Here is a 17,634-nt window from a genome sequence, read left to right as displayed (position 1 = left end):
GTCCAGCTCCACTTCTACCTAGTCTCCTTGTCCCCGTGCCCCCATCTGAAAGCTGGGGTGATGCAGCAACAGCCCTGCTTCATGGGTGCCATGAGCAGCTCACAGGCCTGCCCAGAGCCAGTCCTCAGCACACAAAAGTCACTACCCTGAAGGACTCACATGGACCTCTGCTCATTCTCAAGGAGCAGTTTTCCTTTTAGGAGGAATGGCCGGGATCTGCCCATGGCCTCCTTTCAGCCCCTAAACCGGCCTGCACCCCAAGACTGGATGGGCAGTCCCTGCCGCATGGTCCAAGCTGACTCGGGTCAGGACTGGTTTTACTTCACATTTACCAGCCAGGGAGGAGAGGCGGAGGAGAGGGGCTGCTGGAAGCCACTCCCTCGTCCCCACCCAGCTACCCTCTCTGTTCTCAAAGAAATCCAAGGTCAGTGCTACCAAGGGACTTGCTGGCAGCCCAGGTTGGCAAGTGCTGGCCCCGAGATGTGAGCTGGCCTCTGCCTGCCCCATTCCTGCCCCGCCCCACAGCCAATCCCCGCTTTTCTGTTACCAGAGTCTGTAGGAGCCGGCCAGGACATGGCCAAACATAATTAAAGGTCAGACCCCACTGGCCTAGTGTCAAGGCCCAGGATATCCTATCAAGTTCTGCTGGCCCAGCCACTCAGTACCACACAGGGCTGCGCTTGGCTCCTGAGCACTCTGTCACTAGTGTGCGAGCACAGTCAAGTTTAGCCTCGAAGTGAATTGGGACGCTTGAGTTAAGTGTGTTGGTACCAGGCAGGGTGTAGAATATGCCTGGCTGGTGTTTGATGTGGATGCTGGCGAGCCGTTTAAGAGTCTAGAGGGCCAGGCATGGTGGCTCCTGCCTGTAATCCCAGCACTGTAGGCGGCTGAGGCAGGTGGATCAACTGAGGTCAAGGGTTCGAGACCAGCCTGGCCAACATGCCAAAACCCTGTCTACTAAAAATACAAAAATTAGCCAGGTGTGATGGCACGTACCTGTAATCCCAGCTACTGGGGAGGCTGACATGGGAGAATCACTTGAACCTGGGAGGCGGAGGTTGCAGTGAACCAAGATCACGCCACTGCACTCTAGCCTGGGTGACAGAGAAAGACGCCATAAAAAAAAAAAAAAAAAAAAAAGGAAAAGAAAAAATGTCTAGAAAGCTCTCTCACGCCTATGGTGGTGCAGGTCGTTGAGACAGGTGTGCAGGTCACCTGAGGCCGATGGGTCTTGCCAGCCTGCTGACAGTGCAGGAAGGGGCTGCTGAGCCCCAGCAAGGTCCGGAGTATTGGACAGATGTGTGCCCAGCTCCGTGGGGATGGGGGGCGGATTTGGGGGCCCCTCTCTGCTGTGGCCCTCGAAGTCTCCTCTGGACAGGAACAGCACTACTTGACAGGGCATCTCCTGAATCCATTTTGTGGGAAGAAACTGAGGCCCCTAAGTGGGATTTGGACGCAGCCAGTTTCCTGGGCCAGGCCTTGGTGGCGTACCACATCCCACAGCAGGCCCCTGTGCAGGGCCTGAGTTCTGGAGCGTGGCACTGGCTTCATAGTACCGTTAGCCAGACAGCCTCAGGCTTGGGTCAGAGCCCTGAGACTGGTGTCCTTGCCACCCTAGTCCAGCGCACAGGTGGACCACCTGTCTTGATGTTGATCTGTGCTTGCAGCTGCTGGTTTAGCCTGGAGGAGCAGAGCCCCAGGTAGCCCCAGCCCTGCGGAACCAGAAGCTGGCGGGACGGTGGGAGCTGGCACAGGATGCAGCTTCTGGCCCATTCCTCCCCAGCCACTACTTCCAGGACAGGAGCTGGAGCAGAGCCCTTCTGCCATGCCCACCATCCCCGTGCCCGCCCCAGCAGGCCTGTGTGGCGGACAAGCAGAAGGGGTTGTCCTTGAGGATCTCCTCCCAGGCATGAGGAAATGGGTGGAGAGCGCTGATGCTGGTGGGGGGCGCCCAGTGATGGGCCCATGGTGGGGTCTGGCAACCTCCCTCGGGGTGAGGCAGGGCTGCCTGGAATGGGGGGATACGTTCCTGAGCACCCACCCTGTGCCAGGCCCATGTGGATTTTCACACATGATTCCATTTTCAGTCCAGCACAGTCCTGGGGCCAGATACCATTATTACAGCCATCTTCCAGATGAGGCCCAGGGAGGTGCCATTCCTTGTCCCAAGCCACACAGTGGGTAGCACTCATGGCACCTAGGGAGCTCCACCCCCCAGCCCTTAGACCCTGGTGGCAGTGGTCCCAGGTGGCCCTAACTGCATCCCCCAGCCAGCACAGAGCTTACCCGGCAGGCCTCCTCCAGGTCTCTGGGTCTGATAACTCCAGAGGCCCTGGGGTGAGAGGGAAGCAGCCCCTCCTGACACAGGTGGGCCTCGTGCCTCCCCCTCCTGCCCCTCCGCCGCCCCCACCCAGTGCCCTGCGGTGTCCTCCTGGAGGTGCCAGCTCTGCTATTTCTCCTGGTGGCTGGCAGGGGGCCTGGTGCCCACCCACGCCCTCCTGTTCCCCTTCTCCCTGGTTCCTCTCACTCACCACCCCCCACCCCTGCTGTGAGTCACCCACTGCCGGGGAGGAGGAGGGGCGGGGAGGGTGGAGGATGGCATAGGGGGACTGGGTGGGCAGGGAAGCCTCTGCCAGCTCCATCCCGGACCCCTTCTTGGCACTGGAGAAAGAAAGAGGAAATTATGGGAGCAAACATCGATGATTTACCAAACCATGTAACCTTGTCCCGTAAGACCCTCCCTCCCCCTTGGGGACCACTGGTCACACCATGGCTTCTGGGTGCCGTCCACTTGGGACACGAGGGGTCCCCAGAGTCATGCACAAGTGTGCCTTTGGGATGTTGAAGGCTACCCTGCCCACCCCACCAGTCACCCAGCCTTGGCCTTTCAGCCCTGGCAGCTTTGAGCTCCTCTCTGTGCCTCAGTTTCCTCATCTTTGCCCTGTGCCTCACCCTGCAGATGCAGCAGGGTTGGTGTGAATGTCCTTCCCCATCATCTCCACCTCTCCCATCGCCCTCAGCTGGCTTCTCTTTGTTCTTAGCTCAGGGGACCCGACGACTCCTGCACTGATGAGGGTGGCGTGGCAGGAGGGGAGGAGCTCCCGCCACACCATGAGAGGTTTGCAGTCTCTCCCGCGCCACTCCTGGTCTTTCAGGGCATTTTTGGAATGAAATAGGTTAATGCCTGTAATGTGCACGGAACAGACGGTGCCTGCATGTGGCAGGTGCTCCAGGATGGGTCACGTGGCTGTGCCCATGTCCTGGTCCTGTCTCTTCCTGCACTTGGCCGTGGGCACCTTGAGGTGGCCCCTGCCCCTGTCACCTTCATGGTAGTGGGTGCCAGCTGCCAACCCGCCAGCGTAGTAACAGCTGAGAGGAGCCCCCACTCCCCTCCCCCGCCCCTCAGAGCTCCACGCTGAGGCTTCCGGGGTCCTGTGGATCTGGGAATGGCTGCTGGTGGAGGGTCTATGGTCCCTGCTCCTGAGAGGCTGGACATCTAGGCAAGCGTAACCCTACCTTGTCTTTCCCCACGAGCATGAGTAGTTTGCTTTGGTCGGGCCTCTGCAGGCAGGTAACCCAGACTGGCTGGGCTCTCGGTATTTTGGAGAAGGCTGTGGGGTGAGGGAGGAGGGGAGCCTTGTCTCCTGGGCCCTTGAGTGCCCACCTGGTGCCAGTTGTCTCCCCTTCCTCTGTGATGTCGGCCTTGCTGCCCCCACAGCCAGCATCTGCAGGCTGTAAATATCAGATTCTGCATTGAGCAGAGACTGCAGCCACCAGGCAGGCACCACCCACCAGTCTAGAGAGCAGCAGGAAATGCAGACTAAGTGGCATATCACAGAGAGCCCCTGCACTTCGGCGAGAGGCCTTGGCTGTGAGTCCCAGCCCAGCAGCCTGCCCCGTGCGGTCCGGGTGTCTTCGGCGTCCTGGGATGTGTGCGGGAGCGGGTGAGAAGCCTGCCGTGAGATGAGCCCAGCGAGGCTGTACAGGGCTTGGCTGGGGGTGCTTCTCTTCCCTGTCTTTCGGTGGCCCCAGCCTGCCTGTGCCCCAGCACTTGGCCCCGCCTGTCGTGCAGACCTCGGGGGACACCTAGGGTGCAGGTTTGGCGGGATGAGTGGCCGGCAGTCCAGGGCTCTCTGCAGAGATTGTAGCTAAATCACCTAGAAAAGCTCCCAGCGCTCAGCATTCCCCGAGGGCTGGAATCGGAGGATGTCACACTATCACTATCATTAGAATTCAAGCAGGCAGGCGGATAATTACAGGCTCTGGTTTAGCCTGATCTTTTTGAGGACAATTGTTTATGGGGTTTATTGTTGTTGTTGTTTGGGGGGTTTTTTGATAAATGCTTTTATGGGGGTATAAATGAATGCTGTATTTGATCTGTGGGATGTTTCTCTGGTAGGAGAAATAAATAGCAATGCTTTTGCCAGCGTCTCTGAGCCACCCCCTCGGGGAGCCGGTGTGTAAATGTGTACACATGTGTGCGCATGTGTAGAATTGCATCCACACTGATGGGTCAGTCACCTTCTGGCTTAAACACAGGCCCACACACATGCGCCCTTGCCTCCATTTAGGGTGCAGATTTGCAAGATGCCCAAGTGTTTAGGAGCTGGTTGAACTCGAGTTCCCTCTCCAAGCTTCACATCAGAGGGGGTGTGAGAACCAAGTCTTTTTCCAGCACGAGTAGGCAAACTCCTACTCATCCTCTAAAACCCCACTGAAGCATCACCTCTTGAGTCTCCACAGGCAGAATCAGGGTCTAAGAACACTCTGCTCATCACTCTGCTATAACAAGAGGCACAGGCACTGCTGTCATTGGCTTTTTGTGCCCCAGAGACTGTCTGCCCTGGACCCCCAAGACCTCGGCCAGGGGTCTTGGGATGGGAGAAGAAGAGGGAGGGCAGGAGGGCAGAGGGGTCTCCTTTTGATGGGGTGAGGTCCCCTGGAGGTTGGGAGGGGCTCAGCCTGTGTCCTCACTCCCCAGCCACTGCTTTCTGTCCCATGGTCTATGTCAGAGGCTGTTCTTAGACTCCTTTAGGAAAACTCTGCATCGCAGGGAACTGCAGTTCTGGGAGCCAGTGCGCACGTAGCAGTGCCATGAGCCTGAGCCTGACATTGGCCGACAGGGAGAGGGGATCCAGCACCTTCTGAGGAGTTGACCAGGCACCAGCTGTCGGGTGGAGTGGGCTCTTGGGGTTTCCTTGTCGTTGGATTCACAACCTACAGAGGTGTGGCACCTCTTCTGTGACTTGCGTCAATACTACCTAATAAAATGTTAACCACACGGACATCCCTGCCCAGCTGTGAGACGTGGCAACGAGGATGAAGAGCATCAGGGGTCTTGGGTGACCCTGAGCGTCCCAACTCCAGGCCCCTCAGAGAACCTAGCACAGCCCTGGGGCCTGGCCACCCAGCCCCCACAGCCCCCACACCTGGTGAGCCCCTCTTACTGGGTCACCTAGATGAGCTACGTGACCCTGGCTGGCCCTGACCAGGACGTCACTGTAGTGTGCATAGCCAGGGCTGGCCACTCAGGAGGCCTCTTGGGACCTCCTTCAGGAAGGGGTACCCTGCTGGGGTCCCGGGGGCACTGACAGAGGCCTGGACAGGTAGGGAGCCACTGCTAGCAGACTTCCGGCTGTGTTCTCGCCACAGGCCTGGTGGCCTCGGGACCTGCTCAGTGGCCACTGCTCTGGTCTCCTGAGTCCAGCAGATTCCCTGGGGACCAAAGCCCCCCAGAATGAGGCTGGCAGGCAGGGATGAGCAAGATGTGGTTGCTCCACTGTCTGGGGCAGGGAACAGGACTGAGCTGGGGCTTCCCCCAGATTCCTCTGTACTGTTGAGGGCCAGGTTCTGCTATACTGTTTAGGGCCAGGGCACATTTCTTATGCACTGGATTGGGTTCAGTTTAACTTACTTAACCTTGTTCATGACAAGGGGTTTACGATGTTAATGTGAAAGCTGAGAATAATGTCCCTGGTTTTGTAGAAAGGAAATCATAGTATGTGCACAGAGTTAGGAAGCTGGATTCTGGCCTGCCCTGAGATGGGGCTGTCTGAGCCAGGTCCAGAGAGAATGCCGCCTCCTCCTGCCCCCTCCTTCTTGTGGCTTCTCAGTCCCATCCAGAGTCACCTTATGTTCGCTTAGATTTATTTTTTGCCTGATTTTTTAAAATTTAAGGGCAAATGTTACCATAGCAGATTTTATGAAACATCCTTGTCATATTGAATCAGTAGCTTGCTCACTGGAGACAGGATCAAAATCTTTTTTAAAAACAATGCTTTGCTAAATTATGGAAGTAACACACGATCACTGTCAAAACTGGGGGAGGGGAAGTTAACGAATAAAACAACATTAGCCATAAACCTGGCACCGAGAGTGAAGCACGCTATACGACGTGTGTGTCTGGATGTTACCAGCTTAGATCTTGTGTCATGGTTTATGGTTTCCAAGCGGCTCTCTGAGCGCTAACCTACTGCAGCTCCTGGGAGGAGGTGGTCGAGGTGCTGTTGTGGGTGTTACAGAAAGAGGACCAGTCAGCAATCTGTATGGCCACCATGAGTGGACACCTGGTGCCAGGACTGGGCAGCCAGGTGCCCTTTCTTCACCCCACACAAATAATTATCTCCCTAAACACGTGCTCAGGAATAGGTATCATCTTCGGGCTGGGGCTCCGCTCTTGGCGATGTTTCAGTAATAAAACACAGGCATGTAAATTATCTGTGTCCCAGGAGAGTGCGTTCATAATTGCATCTTTCTCCTGATTTGGATTTATGATTTTATTGATTTAACTCTAATCAGGCAATTTTTCAAAAGGAAACTGTGTGCCATGGTTCCACCGCCTCTCTCCCAGGTCCTCCTTTCCCTCAGCCTGGCTCTGGCCCACACGTCCCGTAGCGATATGTGGTCCCGGGCTTGGATCCTGTCCTGGGGAAAGATTAACCATCAACTGTATTGGGACAGGTTGGAAAGGTGGAACGTGGATTGTAGCTTAGAGACATGAGTGTCGTATCTGTATTCGATTTACTGAATCTGGGACCTGCATTGAGATTATAGAAGGGACACCCTGTCCTTATGAGACACACCTGAGTGCGTGTTACACACGCGTCAGAAAAAGTGAGTGTGTCCTATGGAGGCAGGGGCGGGGCAGGGAGATTGTACAGAAGTGCTGTACACGATTGCTCTGTACTATTGTTGCAGTTTTCCTCTATGTCTGAAAAATGTTCAGAACCAGTTTAAGAAAGACACTAGGAAATAAAACAATAGCCCCATGAACTCACCACCCTGCCACTGAGAGCCCTCCCTCCTCCCACCCCAGAGGGATGGGGGTTGGGGGTGTTGCAAGAATCCATCTCCTGCTTTCCGCTGGAGCCAGGCCTCGTGTGTGGACCCTTCCCCTCCCCAGGTGTGTCCAGTGTTGCTGGGTTTTGAGCTCCATGCAGATAGGAAAACGGAGCCCACACCGTGTGTATTCTATTGTGACTATGTTTGATTTTTCCATTCTGATGCTGACAGACACTTGAGCTGGTTCCAGTCCCGCCATCACAAATCCCTGAGGCTCCTGGCACCTCAGCTCCCACTTCAGTGGGAGGGGAGAGGAGAGGGAGAGGGAGCAGGGACTGGGGTATTCTGGAAGACTGTGCAGTGCTTGCTGAGGTGGGTGTGCAGGTGGGGGAGGGAGCAGGTATGCCCTGGGCTTCCAGCAAAACAGCGGGGTGGGGTCCGACTCCCTCTGTGCCACCTGGAGGCTCTGTCAGATCCCTCTGAATCCCTCTCGTGGGATGCCAGGCGGCTGGGCTTGAAGCAGATGGCAGCCAGGTGGCCAGGGCAGGGAGACGAATGCCTGTCCTGGGAGGGGGAAGTCGGGGGATGCCGCTCCCAGAGACCTTCCCATCTGCAGGCGTGGCTTTCTCACTCAAGGCCTATACGTGTTTGCAGGCATATCCTGTACCCCAGGCCACCACCGCCACACCTGCTCCAGGGGAACTGACCCCAAACATGACTCGGCCAGGCCTCCCTTCCTGCAGGCAGACAAGTTTCTGCCAAGCCCAGGGATCAGAGGTTTTAATGCTTCCCGAGGAAGATCGTGAAGTTGCAGCCTCATTCTTTCCCTGCTTCCTGGCGAAGGAGGCATCCCCGAGGTCTTGTCTTGTGTATTAATTATGTGCCCCCTGGCCCCGCTCACCTTTCCTGTGGTGGGACTCAGCACTGGGCAGGTGGAGGGGGCTCCAGACACCGACACGCCCTCCCCAGTCGCGTCCTGAACTCTGAAATGCACTGTCCTTTCCTCGCAGCTCCCCATGTGCGGCTGTGCCCACCGACTGTCTAGTTTCGACCTTTGTGTAAATAAGAGCACACCGTGAGTCCTCCTTTGCTGCTCGTTCCCTACACACTATTAGGATGTGGGTGCTACCTGCACGTGGGGGTTGGTGGAGGACTGTTGCGTTGCAGTATGGGACCCTGTGTGACTGCAGCGCACGGAGTCCTCCTTCTGTCAGAGGAAGTGTGGGGTTTTGGGTTTTGCTATTACACTCTCCATCAGTTTTTAAAAGCCTCCTGTCTCTATTTGAAATGTAAAATTTCTGGCAGATAAGTTGCTCCATCCTTTGGGGGTCAGTGGAGGGGTCACCCAAGGGGCACCGGTCACCTCCACGCCTCCGGTGTCCGGGGATCTGGGCCCTGCACCTTGTGGGGCGGGAGGAGAGTGGCGAGGGAAGGAGGGGCCACCTCCTGCTTCACCACCAGTTCACTTCTATCCCCCAGGCGAGGCCTCTCTGAGGCTTTCCCCTCCTCCTCCTGCCAGCCAGCTCTGGGGCACACCCTCACCCCCTCCCGGCCCCATTCTGACAGCCCCTCCCCTGCCTCGGAAGAACAAATTTGGCTTCAGCCAAAAGCTCCAAAGAGTATGGAATTAGGACAAATAAGTGGAGGATTAAATCAGTGCACTGCTGACTTTGAATCATCCAGGGAAACTTTTAGCCCCGAGTTAGTAGCGCTCACCACCGGAATGGGCCTCTCCACCCCAAACACAAGCCAGCTGGTCCCTGCCCCAGCCTTGCCACCAGTGGCCCAGGGGTGCCCACGAAGGGTGTTCCCTTGGCGGGGGCATGACTACTCACTGTGGGGTCACAACCACTCCTCTCTTCACCAGAGGCCCTGGCACACCCTGGTGGGCCTCTCCTGACACAGACAATCCGTGGGCCACCAGTTGCTGGGGCAGGAGGTGACACCTTGTTCTTTTCTGTCCCCCAGATCACCAGAAGTTGGAGAGAGAGGCTCGGATCTGCCGCCTTCTGAAGCATTCCAATATCGGTGAGCGGCCTGGGGTGGGGCGGGGAGATGGGTCCCGTTCCGGTTTCTCTATCAGACTTTCAAAGAGATACAGAAAGACTTCCTTTTCTTCTCTGTTGAAATATCCCACCAGAAGCCCCTGAGGACGCCCCCTTTCCTCCCCTGACCTTGAGGACTTTGTCCTGTGTGACATGATTCCAGGGAGTGCTCAGAGCCAGGGCAGGCCCAAGGCGGGGCTCTGGGTGCCCAGCTCCACCCAGCTGGACAGGTCCCCTCCCCACCCCACTCTGTCCTTTGGGTTTTGTCTGTGGCATTGGTGACAGTGGCTGCAGAGGAAGGTAAAGGACACATTCCTCACAGAGCCTTTCGCTGAGCCAGTGCCCAGCACGTAACCCCCATAACTCTGAGCCACCATAACACTGAGCCACCATTCTGCTGAGAACACACAGGGGCCTCAACATTCTGTGGCCTCAAAAAAGCCACAAGATGGCCCAATTACAAGGAAAACAGACTGACCAAAGACCCCAGCGCATGCCGTCCTCGGGCTGAGAGCCCCTACTGTTTTCTTTTGCTGGCCCAGAGCTTCTGGAACTATGGTCTGAGGTCAAGTGACCCTGGCCCAGAGTCATCTGCTTCACGGGGGCATCTGGAGCCTGGAGCCCAGGCCTTACCCATGATGGGGAGCAGCCAGGAAACACCCTGGGGATGGCAGCCGCTCTTGGCCTCAGAGGCACCCGGGGAGCTGTCAGGTGGATTTTGGGCCCTTTCCTCCAAAGCTCTGACTCACTTATGCCAGGAGGACCCCAGGTGTGCTTGTTCCAAAGGAACAGCTGGGGACTGGGAGCCTGTTTAGGAGCCTGGGGCATCCACACACTCACCTGGGCCTGGCTCCGAAGGTCGCTGAACCCTCATCGCCTGGTTTAGGGGACTGGAACCACCTTGCCTCATCCGATGCTTCACCAATGAGCTGGGCAGAGGGGCAGGTGCCCCAGTGGACCCAGCAGGACCCCAGCATGGAAAGCGGCAGCCCCAACTCCAGGGCGCGGGCCAGGCTGCAGCCCCAGGTGGGCTCTCAGGGTCCCACTGCTGCAGCTTAGCCCCTGGCGAGATTCGCCGCTGCCCACTGTCCCACTGCATCCAGACTGGACTCTTCACCCTGGTTCCTCTTAGTAATCCAGGACTTTATTTACCACCTCTGTATGCTGCCCACAGTGTTATTTGCTTACTGTTTTCATTTAAATAGATTTTCTGACAATTCACTTTTTTACTTAGCCCTGTGTGTGAATTCGCCGTCTGATGTGCCAGTTAGGTTTTCTTTTAAACCACTAAAATAAGTATATAACTATTTTTAAAATGTTAAAAATGTTTTTTTAAAAAGTGTCCACATGCACATGGCCCAGACTCCCCACACAGACCCCCAGTGCTCCATCTGGCCTAAGCAACCTGCTTCCTGCTGAAGAGGTGGGATCCCCCTCCCACTGCCACCCCAGAGCCCATCTGCCTCTGCCCCACCCCACTAGGCCTGCATGGGGAGGTGGGTGCCTGAGGGCAGGGGCAGCCCCCACCATGAAGATGGCCCTGCAGCACCCCCAGGGAGCGGTGAGGTACCTTCATGGATGACAGGGCCTCCCTTGGAGCTGCCCGTGGGGTTCTGTGGGGGGCATCCCCTCCGTGGCCCCTGAGATCACCTCTGCTCTGAGTGTGTGATTTTCATGAAGCATGTCCCAGGTGGGGCAGCTCAGAGGGGCCAGCCTGCTGGGCCCCCAGCTGGGCTTATTGGGCAGCCCCCACTAGAAAGGAGTGGGGAGGGGTGAGTTTTTTAACTCCAGAGGTTTCACAGGCGAGTGCTAGAAGCGGGATGTTGGTGGGCCTCCAGGATCCGCCATGTCTTAGGGACACACAGGCCAGCCTGCGTAGAATGGGAGCCTAGGAGTGAAGAGAGGGTCCAAGGGACCTAGTGAGAGGGCATCCTCTCACTAGTCAGCCAGAGATGGGTGAGAGGGAAAGGGGACATTGGTTTCAGACAAGTGCCTTAGTGGTGGAGTCCCTGCTTGGTGGAGGTCAGCATCAGCTCCCAGACAGCCCTGGTGGGCAAGATTTGCCCTCCGCCCAGGGAGCTGACCCAGGACATGGTCTGGGGAAGACCTTGCTCTTTGAGAATGGGGCTTGGTGGGGGCAGAGAGGATAAGGCTGGGCTCCTGGGCCTGAGGCAGAGAAGTGGAGCAGGTCTTTTTGCACTGGGCCTGCAAAAACCTCAGGACTCTAAGTGGGCCCCAGGCCCTGGTGCTGAGCGTTGGTCACCTGGGATTCTTCACACTCAGGTGATGGTGGTGACAGTGATGGTCACAGAGCTGTGGTTCACCTGGTGCTCACTGTCTCAGAGCACCACAAAGGTTACATAATTGATCTTCACAGCCACCGTGAAATAGCATGTGAAGAGGTGCTATTTATACTATTTCACAGAGGGGCAGATTGGGGCTTAGATGGGCTGAGCAACCTGCCCCAGGTCACACAGCCAGAGCAAGTGGCAGGGGCAGGGCTCGCCCTATATTTTCTGACTCTGTGGAGGCTTCTGGGGCCTGGCCTGCCCTTGGTGGAGGGCATTTTGTCTGAGGTTTAGGGGCTAAGGAGGGCCATCGGTGTGGGGCTGCTGGAGTCCAGGAATCTGTAGGGTGAGTCCTAGGCCCCAGAGGCCACATGGAGTTCCCGGATGTAAGGACATTATCAGGCCGGGCCCCTGGGAGAACCAGAGCCAGAGGAGGGAGGGCACTGGCAGCCAGTTAGAAACTGGAACAGCGCTGGAGCATGCGAGGAAGGGGCTGCCTGAGGCCCAGGGGCCTGCGAACCTAGGAGAAGGCAGCTGCGCCTTACCTGTTCAGTGTCTGTGGCCCAGTCTCAAGTGGTGGAGGAGAGCCACACCTCAGGGGTTCGTCTTCCCAGGACTTGAAGACTGGAGGGAATGAGGCTGGTGCAGGCCCTCAAACCATACTGTCCCCTGAGTCTACAGCCCTATTCTGTCTTTGTGAGCTGTGTGACTGTCAGCTGCTTACCTAACCTCTCTGTGCTTCAGCTTCCTCATCTGTAACTTCTCGGGGTGGTCGGGAAGGTTAAATGAAATAACGCACACAGAGTACTTAGAACAGCCCTAGTGTGTTGGCTGTCATCGTCCTCGTTGTTCTAGCAATCATCAGAATTGGCACGTAGGAGAGTGTCCAAAATGAGTCATTCCTAGAAAATATTTGCTGCTTAGTACAGGGCACATCTCCAGCTCAAGGAAAAGCAGGCCTTGAGGTTGCTTGCTTTGTGCTGAAATCACTCACTGTTCCCTCGCCTCTTCATCCATCCACTCGTTCATTCATCACATCCTGACCAGCTCCTGCCCTGTGCCAGGCAGAGTTCCAGGGCCAGGCATGCTGCACATAGATTGTCATGGGAAGCTGTGCAGGGAGGAAGGAGGGAATGATGGTGGTCCATCCTGCTGACCATGCCAGCTCTGGAATCGGAGCTCAGGGCCCAACCTTTGGATGATGTTGCATCAGGCGGGGACCCTGCCCGCCAGCCTGTGCCAGCAGCACACAGCAAAGACACAGAGCCTGAAGGCTGAGGGCAGCCCTGGGAAGACCCAGGACGAATAATGAGTGGTTTTTGTCCCAGCTTCTCCTCATGTGGAACTTCGTGGCAGCTCCTTTCTGGGGTTTGGCGGTGTGAGCTCCTCCTGCTCATCTCCATGGTGTTTGGGAGCAACTGAGGCCCAGGCTGGGACCAAAAGGGCCTGGTCTCTCTCTGGCAGAAGGAGACAGGTGACCAGACTGGCAGCTGAGGGCAAGGAAAGGGCAGGGGCCCAGAGGCCCTGTGGGTGCTCGCTGGGTGGTCAGCTGGCCCGCAGGGCCCAAAGCACTCTGCTCAGCCCTGCCCTCTGGCCTGCCCACCTAGGCCCTCCCCAGCCCGATCCTGTGGCAGCCCTAGGGCTTACACAGCTCGTGGTGTGCCTGGACAGGTATGGAGGCAGGCAGGGGGTGTGTCCCGGGCTACTGCCAGCCCCTCATGGCTTCTCTGTCCCCACAGTGCGTCTCCACGACAGCATCTCCGAGGAGGGCTTCCACTACCTGGTCTTCGATCTGTAAGTTCCAGAGCTGGGACTCTCGCTACACTCACTCCCAGCCTTGGCTCAGGGTGGGATCTGCAGCCTCCCCAGCCCCAGGGAATAGTCCCGCCCCGTGGGCTGGCCACTCCCTTGAGTGTGCTTCTGCTGCTGGTCCCCTTGCTCCAAGTTGTGCCCGGCTCAGCCTCCCTCGCCTCTCCTCATTTGCTTTGCACTAGGGTTACTAAGGCCCACGGAGGCAGGGCTGACATCCTGGGCTCCCCGCTCCTCCACACAGAACAGGGCACACTGGAGGCAGTGGGTGGGTGGACCTCAGAGGAATAGTCACTCAGAAGCTGCATTCACCTTCCTTTCGTTGGTGCCCTCGTCCCAAGGACTGGGGCACCGCTGGCTGGCATGAGCGCACATGTGTGTGTTTATGAGTGTGGCTGTGAGATGTGAGCATGTGCACATGCATGTGTGGGTGTGGGTGTTGGCACATGGGGGCGTGTGAGCACATGAAATCAGGGTACATATGGGTGGAGATGTGCATACGTGTGCATGTGTATTGTGTGAATGTGAGAGTGTGTGGAGGTGTGTGCGTGTGGCTGCGCTGGCACAAGGGTATGCCTGTGTGTTTGCATGTGTGTGCATGCATGTGTGCGTGTGTGTGCGCATGAATGTGCATGTGTGAGTGTTTTATGAGTGTGTGTGCGGTAGCTCAGTGAGAAGGTGTCTGGGGCCGCTGCCGCCTCTCACTTCCTGCCGGATTTAGAAGCAGTGATCTCATCTCCCTCACTTTTGACAGTTCCTGCTAAGCAGCGCTATATTTAGCTGTCTGTGAGTCAGTGCTGCTCCAGGACCCTGACCTGGGCAAGGGCCCATAGGCCTTAGCCTGGCCCTGTGGCCCCCAGGCAGCCGCACAGCCAGGGAAGCCCAACCTTGGTGCTATTGCCATGGTTACCCCAGGCCCTCCCCATGGCTGCTGTGATCGTGCAGGCCAAGCAGAGATGGGACGCGCCTGCATGGGGACTGCCCTCTCAGCTCCTCCTTCCTCAAGTGACAGACGACAGGCCATGGCACATGTAGGCCTGAGGAGGCCTCTGTCCACGTGAGGTTCTCTGGCCTAGAGAAGCTGAGACTGTCCCTGCAGGGGCTTGGCCACCTCTCAGGTTCCCCTGCATGTCCCACAAGACACCAACTGCAATCACCAGCCAGGTGACTGGGGCTGACCTGGACACAGTCGTCACTGCCTGGCTGGGGCTGTGTCCTGAAACGTCTGTCCTGTGGCCCTGGGGAGCTGGCAGGCTTGCTGCACACCTGTGGGCCCCACCACACCTCCATCAGCCTCTTTTCCCAGGAAATGGAGAGACTGTGGGATTGGGGGTGGTCCTGTCCAGGGGCCCTGGTGGTCAACAGATGGCTGCATGTGTCACAGGAGCTGAGGAGAAGAAAGGGTGGTGTGTTCGTGCATGTGTGTGCCCATTTGACAGACTCTCATGTCTCCCGCCTTGCCAAGCACATGCCAGGCGGGTGTCAGTGGAGGCCCTGAGGCAGACTGGGAAGAAGACATTGGCTGGCGAGTCAGGAAGGACCCTCCATGTCTTCCCCACAAACCTCCATGGCCCCTGTGCCTCAGCCAGCCTCAGGCCAGCAGAGGGCCGGAGCAGTGGTTTCTGGAGTTGGCTGGCATCGCCCTCAGGAGGCCCTGAGGCCCCACAGTAGTTTGGGGACTCTGTGGATTCTGGGGGATTGACAGATATCCCCACTCCCCTTGCTTGGGAATGTCACAGGGCTTGAGGACCAGGCTTGTGTCTCACACACACCTGCACACCCAGAGGACAGAAGCTCCCATAGGTGCCATGGCTGAAGCCTAGAATCGGCCATGTGTCCCCCACAGCCTAAGGAAAGGGGACCATGAAATCATATGTGTGCCTTCCCAGCAGGCTATGTTACTCCTGGGCCAGTATTGAGTCTCCCAAACTCCCCACAGCAACCAGCGTGGGTGGAGAAGCAAACTCCCTTCCCTGAAACTGAACCACTAGATGGCCCTGGCCAGGGAGTCTCAGGTGCAGCTTCCTGAGCACACAGAGCACCCCAGAGGGCCTGGCTTCAGCCCTAGTGAGGCACCCCTTGGAGGGACTCCCCTTGGAGTGGCCTTTTAGCCACTGTTCTGTGCCTGGACTCAGCATCTACAGAGCCTAATCTGTGTTTAATTAGTGTGCCAAGACCTGGACAGTTATAGCACAACACTGGGGCATGCCAGACCCTTGCTGGGCTAGATGTGGGATTTGATCCTCCTGCCCAATGCACATGTATACACACAAGCACACATATGTACAAACATGCACACTGACACACATGCACACACTGCTCTACAAGTACACAAGGGCACACAAGGCACACTGTTGTACACACGTGCACACAGGCACGCATGCACACATGCAAAACAATATACATGAACATGAGTGCACGCGTGGGCACACATAGGTACAGACGGACACGCAGACACACATGCACATGTGCTCACATGCACAAGCCAGTATACATGTACACAAGGGCACACACAGGCACCCACACATGTGAACACACGCACACACACCCCCTCACGGACAGGCCAAGCTCAGGAGCCAGGCCAGATGACCCTGGGAAGGGCCCCCGTCAACACTGTTTTGTTTCCTTGTGGTTGGTCTGGTGGTTGATTGGCTGTATAAATGTGCTGGCCCATGGGGAGTGAGAGGAGAGGCATGCAGGGGAGTGAGCAAGGGTGAACAGAGCTCCAGGTCTCATGTCAGGTGCAGGTTGGGGACACAGAACAGCAGAGCCAGTCAGGCAACAGAGGCAGAGCCCCTGCCCCCAGCCCTCAGCCCCCAGCCCCCAGCCCAGACAGAAAAACGGGGAAAGGAAAGAGAACACCCAGTCCTTTAATGCCCTGCTAGGTGCCAGGGACTTGGGTGTCTTCCCGGTGCATTTCACCCTCACATTGCTCGAAGGATTTTGAGGGGATTCAATGGGATCATCCGGGCATGTGTTTAGCTGGAGCAGGGGGGAGCCAACATTCAACACATGCTCACTTTTCTTTTTCTCCAGTGCTGAGAGAGCACCCACATGTGCCAAGGTCATATGTTAAACAGACCCACTCCCTGGGTCTTCCCTGCCGTGGACCAGCCCAGCCCCAAGTGCTGGGCCCAAAAATGAGGAAGACCTAAGCCCTACTTTCCAGAACCAACAGGGAAAACTGCCAGGCAGATAGAGAAGCCACAGCACCTGGGCAGTGCAGTGGAGCAGGTGGGGGGATGGGGAAGAGGGTGCGGAGGCAGAGGAGGGGTTCGGGCCCCACAGGCCTGCCCCACACATAGGGTCACAGGAGGTGGTGTCGGAGCAGAGACCCTAACCTTCTCAGGGGTGGGAACTTCTAGGGGAGTCTTCCAGCCGACTTAAGCAGGCTGAGTGTGTGAGGGGCTTGGGTGGACCTGCGGAGGGCTCCGTCCTACTCCCCTGCCGTGCGTCCAGCCCCTCCACCTTTTTGTTCCATGCCCACATTCCCCAGCTCCCAGAGGCCCTTCAGGGTCTATCCTGACTGTAGGGCCCAATGACTACTCACTGGGTGGAGACACAGGGCAGGAGAGTGGGCAGAGACCTGCCTTCTGCCTGTCATCTCTGTTCTCCTCCTAAAGATGGGACCTTGAACACCTCAAGACCCCGGGCCACCAAGGAGGCCAGATTTAGGCACCGTGTCTTTGGGCCTCTGATCCTGTGCAAGGGCCACCACTCTGGCCCTGAGTGGAGGTGGGAGAGTATTGAGGAGGGGAGGCCAGATCTTCTCAGACTTGGAATTTGAGTCACAAGGCCTGGGTGTAACAATGCAGACCCCCAGACAAAGCTCCTGTGCTGCCCACTCTGTGCAAGTCACCAAATCTTTGAAACTTGTTTTCTCATCCATAAAACTGGAGTATAGACCAAAGTCATAGAGTGGTTGTGAGGACTGAAATGTCAAATATCATTATAGATAAGTAAGCACTATTAAGCTGTCAGTCCCAAGTGATGATGGTAATGGTGGTGGTGGTGATGATAATGGTAATGGTGTGATGGTGGTGATAGTGATAGTGATGATGGTGATGGTGGTAGTGATGGTGATGGTGATGGTGGTGGTGGTGGTGTAGGTGATGGTGATGGTAGTAGTGATAGTGGTGATGATGGTGATAGTGGTGATGGTGTTGGTGATGGTGATAGTGGTGGTGATGGTGGTGATGGTGGTGGTGGTG

General features: G+C 56.9%; 1 protein-coding gene across 9 annotated transcripts in view; it reads left to right on the top strand.

The window, feature by feature from the left end:
- The window catches only part of CAMK2B (calcium/calmodulin dependent protein kinase II beta), a 108,687-nt gene that overhangs the window by 53,399 nt on the left and 37,654 nt on the right, over positions 1-17,634 (top strand). For all 9 annotated transcript variants that reach the window (XM_023226338.2, XM_023226342.3, XM_023226339.1 and 6 more), the window contains exons 3-4: positions 9,250-9,309; positions 13,354-13,408. In XM_023226338.2, coding sequence (XP_023082106.1) covers positions 9,250-9,309; positions 13,354-13,408 — 115 coding nt within the window. The remainder of the gene's footprint in view (positions 1-9,249; positions 9,310-13,353; positions 13,409-17,634) is intronic.

The sequence above is a fragment of the Piliocolobus tephrosceles genome, chromosome 8 (assembly GCF_002776525.5).
Source record: "Piliocolobus tephrosceles isolate RC106 chromosome 8, ASM277652v3, whole genome shotgun sequence".
Classification (NCBI taxonomy): domain Eukaryota; kingdom Metazoa; phylum Chordata; class Mammalia; order Primates; family Cercopithecidae; genus Piliocolobus; species Piliocolobus tephrosceles.
Note: the sequence above shows the minus strand (reverse complement) of the source record. Positions and strands in the feature narration are given on the sequence as shown.